This window comes from Tauraco erythrolophus, chromosome 11 (assembly GCF_009769465.1).
Source record: "Tauraco erythrolophus isolate bTauEry1 chromosome 11, bTauEry1.pri, whole genome shotgun sequence".
Lineage (NCBI taxonomy): Eukaryota > Metazoa > Chordata > Aves > Musophagiformes > Musophagidae > Tauraco > Tauraco erythrolophus.
Window position 1 is genome coordinate 9,672,011 of NC_141475.1, and position 6,804 is coordinate 9,678,814.

Here is a 6,804-nt window from a genome sequence, read left to right on the forward strand (position 1 = left end):
GACAAGGATCCATATTTGTCTGCATTATTGTAAGTATAAACTTTTTACCGGTGTAGCTATAAATACACGCAGCTTTGGAGCGGACAGAAAAACAGAGCAGGAAAAGAAGCAGTAGATAGGAAGACAGACAGACAGAAATAGAGGTTTGGGGTTTTTTTTTTGCGCTTTGCAACGAAATAAGCGAGGGCTCGATCCCGCCGCGCTGTGCCAGCCCTGACTCTGACCGATCGCTTCCCCGCTCCATTCCGGCAGCGCAGAGCCCACTCGCGGCTCCCGCGGGGTTGAGCGTGGGGCACTTGGGGCTTTGGACAGCAAAGCTTTCACAAAATTACCCCTTTCTCCCTAGTTTCGTTTGAGAAGAGTTTGGGGTTTTTTTAAATACCATTTTCTTAATTAAAAAAAAAATAGTCATCGCCACGAAACTGCAACAATATTTTTCAAAACCGCAGGAAACTTTCAGAGCAACAGGCGGGACGCGGCAAACGCTGCTGTGGCCGGTGCGTGTCTGCACCCACTCCCGGTCCCCGCACAGTCCCCCAGCCCTCCCTGGGGTGCTGCCTCCCGTCTCCGAACGGGGGGCCGGCCACCCTTGGCTGAGTCCCGGCTGGGCCTCGCTCCCCACCGCCGCGGCCAAGGTTTGCCCGGCTCCGGGCAGGCGCGGAGGGGCTCACCTTGGGCTTGCTGCCGCCGATGGCCCCCGGCCGGATGGAGCCCGTCTCCTGGTACCTGCAGAGAATTTTGGAGACGCAGCCGTGGGACACTCGCAGCTGGCGAGAGATGACACAGGGCCTTATGCCATGGTGGGCCATCTCCACTATCTTGTGTCGGATATGGTTGGGTAAAGGCCTGCCATTGATAAACACTCCTCCGAGCTGATTGACTCTGCCCTGGCCTAGAGGAGTAGAGACTAGAAAAGGAGGGGAGGGGAGGCAGGAGGGGGAAATGGCGTTAACGTCTCCTTCGGATCCTGCTGGGTCTTTTTTTTTGTTGTTGTTATTGTTGGTTGTTTTTTTGTGGTTTTTTTTTGTCATTGCTTTTCTATAAGGCAACTCGCTGCCACCCGCCCTCCCCCGCCCAGCCGCCCCGCAGCGCGCCCGGGGCCCTCCAGCCCCCGCCGAGCCCCGCGCTGCCGCCCCGGCGGGCAGGGGAAGGCAGCGGGGCGGCTTCACCTGTTGCACTCGCGCCGGAGCCGGGTTTCAGGGCTTGCCCGACTCCAGCGGAGAAGAGGGGAAACCGATGCGGGAAGCCCGCGGTCTCCCCAGGCGGCGAAGGGGCCGGCTGGCGGCTCGGCCGGCCAGGGGTGCAGCGGCAGAGCCGCCGCAGACGCCCGTACTCCTCGGGCAGGAGCCTGTGGGGCTCTCGCACCGCCGCTGCCTGGAGGAAGAACCACCACCTGCAGCTGCCCGGCTCGCCCGGGACGTGCTCTCGTTTCTAAAGACTCTTTCGATTTCGTTTGCATAGCTTTTACTTGATTTTAATTTTTTTTCCTAACTTTTTCCTCACTTTTTTCCTTAACTTTACGCTCCCAAAATCACTGCCCTTCACTCTTCTGAAGAGCGGATTCAGGGCTCGCTGCGCCGCCAACCTCCCGGTCGGATCCCCGCGCTCCCGCCGGCCGGAGGGGACGGACCGCTCCCGGGGTGCGAGGCCAAAGCCGCCGGCCCGCAGCCGGGCCTTCCCCACAGCGGCCCCAGCCATGCCCGTCCCGGGACAGGGCGCTGCTCCAGCCCCTCCGCGGGACGGCGGCTGACAGCCCGCAGGTGTGAGCCGTGCCGGCTGTCCGGGGAGCCCTCCGTGCGCCGGCTCTCGGCGGGCCGGGGGGGCTGCTTTGTCCCGGCCTCCCGGTACAGAGCAATTCTAACTTTTCCGAGTGGGAGCAGCCCGGGCGCGGCCTTACCTTCCAGCGGGAATCCGCTGCGGGGGTAGTTCTGCCCGGCCCCGGGTCGCATCATCCTGGGGACAGCTCCAGCCAGAGTTGTCATCGCGGCGGCGGCGGCCCGGCAGGGTTATATCCAGGTGAGGGCTGATCTAGGAGAGATCCGCGCTGTCAGCAGGTCCCACCGAATCAGCAGCGGTGCCGGGAGGGGGTGGGGGATGCCGTCGGGGGGGCGGGGAGGAGGCAGCTCCGCCGCTGCCCCTTTGTCAGTGACCCGCGCTGCCCCGCACCAGGAGGGCAGGGGCCGGAGCCCCGCCGGGCGGCGAGGCTGGGCGCGGGGGAGGGCGGGCGGGAGGCGGGGGGCGGCGGCGGCGCTGTCCCCGGTGCGGCGGGGAGCGGCAGCCGCGGGGCCGGGACCATTTATCGGCTCCGTCCCCGGCGCGGTTCCACGGCGGCGCCGCCGCGATTGGCCGCCGCCGCCGGGCCCGGCCGCGCCGCCCCCGCTGATTGGGCGAGCGAGGCGGCTCTGCCGCATCGCCCCGGCCGGCGCGACGGCAGCGAGACCGGCCCGGCCCGGTACGGCACCGCACGGCACAGCTCGGCATGGCCCGGTACGGCCCAGTATGGCACGGCACGGCACGGCCGGGGAGGGAAGCACCAGCCGGAGGCGGCCCGGACCTCTCAGCACCCAGCACCCGCGGGGACCCGTGTCCCTCCGGGGCTCCGCGGGGCCGCAGCCCGGGCCCGGGATGCACGAAGGGGCAGCCCCTGCCTCGCTGCTCATAAAGTGCTTTGTCTCCTGGCTCTGCTCCTCCAAGCGCGACTGGCGAGGGGTAAGGGGGAGAGAGAACAACCTCTTTTTTTTTTTTTTTAAGGAAAAAAGTTTCTTCCTTCCTTCTGTTTATTTATTTTGCACCGAAATCTCTCGCCGTCCAGAAGAAAGATCCCTGGACCAAACGGTGAAATGGTGCTAACGGGTTTGAAAAGCGAGAGCTGCCAGTGAGATCTCCGTAGGGATTTCTGCTTTTAAAAATCTACGGCACGAGTGTGTCCCTGCATTACACGCGTGTGCGTGAGCGTGTACATGCGTGTGTGTACGGGTGCGAGGCGGTGCGTGTTCAAGTCTTACTAACCAGCGTTTGTTCCCAGGAATTTATTGTAGTATTCAAACTAAACTGCTGGAAAAATAAAAGAGGTAAAGTCTGCCCAGGAGCTGAAGTGACCACAGCAGGATATGACGCCAGGAGTGTTGTAAAGACTGTCTGTCCTTAAAGAAGGTACTATTGTGCATGGCCTTTTATTTATAACTTGGTAAGTGCCAGCAAACTCGCCTCCTTTACACTCTGAAGTGCCAGCCCAGCTTTCCACAGTGCTCTTTATTTGCAATAGTCTATTCAGTAACTGTCACTCCCGAGCTTCAAGTTATTCAAGACCTTAATCAATCAAAAGGATGAGAATCGTTCAGGTTTTCCTCTTTGAAATGAGGGAAACAATGTTTTCTGGGCTCCCACTCCGCTTCTCCTTTACGGGCCGGGAGGTATCGGCCCCGGGGAGGGCGGGAGTTCGCGTTATTTAGGCAGAAATTCGGAACCGGAATAATAAACGAATCCGCCCGCCGAGGGAAAGGCAGCCCCGGCACGGCGTAGGCAGCGGCGCTCGGGGAAACGCGGGGTTTGCCAGCGGGCTCCGCATCGGGGGGTTCGGGGCAGAGTAGCCCGCAAATGGAGCCACCATGCCCGGACACTCCGCGACACCCACAGCCTGAGGGGCTCCGCCCGTGGTCCTGCTCTCTCCAACCCCCGCGCCCTGGCCACCAAACCGAGAGGTTTCCATCACTTTTTAAATGCATAAAAATAAACTCAGAATCTTGAGTGTGCAGCGGCCGCCGTCTCTGCTCGGGAAAGGTCCACACACACAAGAAAGGGGTTGGCAAGAAAAGTTCGCAGGACAGGAAAAGTCCGCGTGTGTTTTACACTGCGTTTGTGTTTTACAAAGCACTCCGATGACCGAAGATTTGAGAAAACCGCTAGCGAGCCCTATGAAACCCCAGCCCCGTGAAATCCCGACCAGATTAGGGCAGCGGAGAGCGGCCGCCGGCTGAAGGAGAGCCTGCGGCGGCCGCCCCGCCGGGCTCGGGCATCCGGAGGTGTGCGGCACACACAGCTCTGGAGAAGTGTCCCAAAGGTACCAGTCACACCACACTATTTGCCACGCATATTTTACTCGAGGCAGGAAGGTGGGAGAAGTGTTATCAAAAACAAAGGACGAAGCTATTTAAGATTTAATTCGTGCTTGGGAAACGCGCGGCGGGAAGCACGGAGGCACGGGAGCGCATGCGGCGCAACCAGCATCCCCCTAACCAACCCCCTCATCACCGGTACCGCTGCGGCCCCGGGCGTGGGAGCAGAAGCCCTTCCCACCCGCGGCTGAGTGCCACGGCGAGCTTCGGGCTGTAACCCACGCACACGAGAGGAGGGGGCGCGAATGGGGACAGCCTCGACCAGTCGCCCGAGCAGGAGGAGGAGCGGAGCCCCTCGCTCCCGGCACCCAGAGACGGGCTTGGCAGTTACTGTGAGTTACTGTTCCCCCTCCTGCAACGGCCGCGTCCGTGTGCGTGGCGTGTGTGCGCGCATGTATGTGCGTGGGCCCGTGTGCCGCGCCCGGGACAGCCCCGGCAAGGCCGGTCCCACGCCGTCTGGTGCCAGGAGGCGGTTCGGGCGCTCCGGAGCCGCCGCCGCTCCCGCAGAGGCCAAGGGCCGGTCGCACCGGGCCAGGGGCGGCCTGGACGCACCTCCCCGACGGGGCTGGCGGCTCCGCTCCGCTGCCGCAGCTCCCGCAGCACCTCCCGTGTCCCCGCTCCGTGCCCGGACCCGTGGGGCTCACGGGGGACCCAGCGCCCCCGCGGACCCCCAGATCTGGCGCCCCGCTCCCCTGGGACAGGCTCCTGGGCCGGGTTCGTGTGGGCGCCGAGGGGAAAGCGGTGTGAAACCCACCTAGTCTCGTCCGGCGCTACCAGAGACGGAGGGCACCGAGATGAAACAGCCGCATCCTCCCGCATGGGAACTGTTAAAAATTCAAGGGAAAAAGATTAGGCACGAAGGCCTGGCCCCGCTCCTCCCTCCCCTCCTCGCCCCCACCCCCATATTACAGTCCTTTAGGCCAGCAGATGATTTCACGGTTTTCCAGTGGAAATAGTGAAAAATGCTCCTGCTAATTACAGAGCTCTTCCAGGCCAGGTGCACTTTTAATTGGATTAGTAAGTACTCTGTATTAAACCTCCAGCACATCAAATGGACAGTGAAAATTAGAGCTATTAAGGACACAGGCAATCATTTCTGAACGATAACATTACTGGTTTCTTCTCTATTAGAAATTAATCAATTACACTGTTTATGGGTTTGCGTGCACACATTAATTTCTCCTAAGGATCGGTGGGAATTCTCCACCTAACTATTTACAGGGGAGGTGAAGGCGAGAGGAGAGTGCAGCTTTGTAAATAGAAACGTGCTCTTGAGAGAGGGAAGGGAAGGGAAGGGAAGGGAAGGGAAGGGAAGGGAAGGGAAGGGAAGGGAAGGGAAGGGAAGGGAAGGGAAGGGAAGGGAAGGGAAGGGAAGGGAAGGGAAGGGAAGGGAAGGGAAGGGAAGGGAAGGGAAGGGAAGGGAAGGGAAGGGAAGGGAAGGGAAGGGAAGGGAAGGGAAGGGAAGGGAAGGGAAGGGAAGGGAAGGGAAGGGAAGGGAAGGGAAGGGAAGGGAAGGGAAGGGAGAAAGAAAGAAAATTAAAGAAAGACTGGCATAACCAGTGTGTACGGGTGCCTGGTGTTTCTGGTCCGTGCTCCACGCTACCCTCGCAATAAACACCTCCCAAGAAAACTCTGGATTTGAGGCCTCTGGACATGGGCTACCTCGGGATGCTGGGAGCTGCGGTGCTGGGGGTTGCGGGATTCCCAGCAATCGCTGGCCCATTCCGAGAGCGTGCTCCGCGTTAAGAAGGACCGTCCCCGCCGCAAGCGAGACGCGGGGGATGCGAGCCCTGCGGCGGGCCAGGGGCGTGTTAAATCGAATCGATACTGACTTTTTCGGACGAGAGTGACCTGCGTACGACGGCGACTTGTAAAATGCCACAGAAGAGAAACTTCAGTACTGTCCTAGTTAATTTGGAGGTTAGAGTAATACGAACGGTTAACAAATCCTCTGCTTTCAGCGGGGGACGCGATGGTGGCGGGGGTGGCGGAGCGAGGCAGGGAGGGAGGCAGGAGGTGGTGGCACCCTGCGGCATCCCGCGGGCGGCGACGCCAGAGAAACGGCCGGTTAGAGCGACAAACACACAGCCCAGTTTCTCTCTTAAAAATAAACTCCGCGAATGGAGCCCTCCCAGGGAAAGCCTCTCCAGGCTGTATTTTTGCATATCACTCCGTTCCCGTTTGTGGTCCCAGAGGTGGTCGGGGACATTACTTGTCGAGCTGGGGGGTGTGACGGAGCCCCGCCGCCGCGTCCCGGGGCAGCCGGCCGGGAAGCACGGCCCCGGCGCTGCGACGCGACGGTGGGACGTGCCGGAATCGCTTCTCGAGCCGCCGAGTAGGCAGTGCTCGACAGGAGGGAGCCAGACCCACCCCACCTCCGGGTTTAGAGGGAAAAATACCTGCTCGGACATCTCCCCTAGTTTCGCCAAGGTCCGCACTGCGGACCCTGGCCGAGCCCTCACACGCCTCCGCTCCGGCGCAGCTCGGGCCGGGGGCCGGTGCCTCGGGAAGGTCCCGGGCCGGCAGCGGAGCTGGCAGGAACGTTGTCCCCTGCGTGGCTCCTGGGCCCGAGCCTTAGCAAGCATTTCGAGACAAGTAGCCTTAAGATTAATTGTTTTAAGGGCTTTTTTTTCTTCTTCTTCTTCTTTTTTTTTTTTCTTGTGGCAGAAACATAATACTATTTGGCGAA

The 6,804-nt window shown here is 60.9% G+C and overlaps 1 protein-coding gene across 3 annotated transcripts in view; it reads right to left on the reverse strand.

Annotated features, from left to right (window-relative positions):
* PAX3 (paired box 3) overlaps nt 1-1,982 on the reverse strand; it is an 80,819-nt gene extending 78,837 nt beyond the window's left edge. For all 3 annotated transcript variants that reach the window (XM_086618113.1, XM_086618115.1, XM_086618112.1), the window contains exons 1-2: nt 1,898-1,982; nt 672-907 (exon numbers count right to left, since the gene is read on the reverse strand). In XM_086618113.1, coding sequence (XP_086474239.1) covers nt 672-907; nt 1,898-1,982 — 321 coding nt within the window. The remainder of the gene's footprint in view (nt 1-671; nt 908-1,897) is intronic.
* Between the last annotated feature and the right edge of the window lie 4,822 nt (nt 1,983-6,804).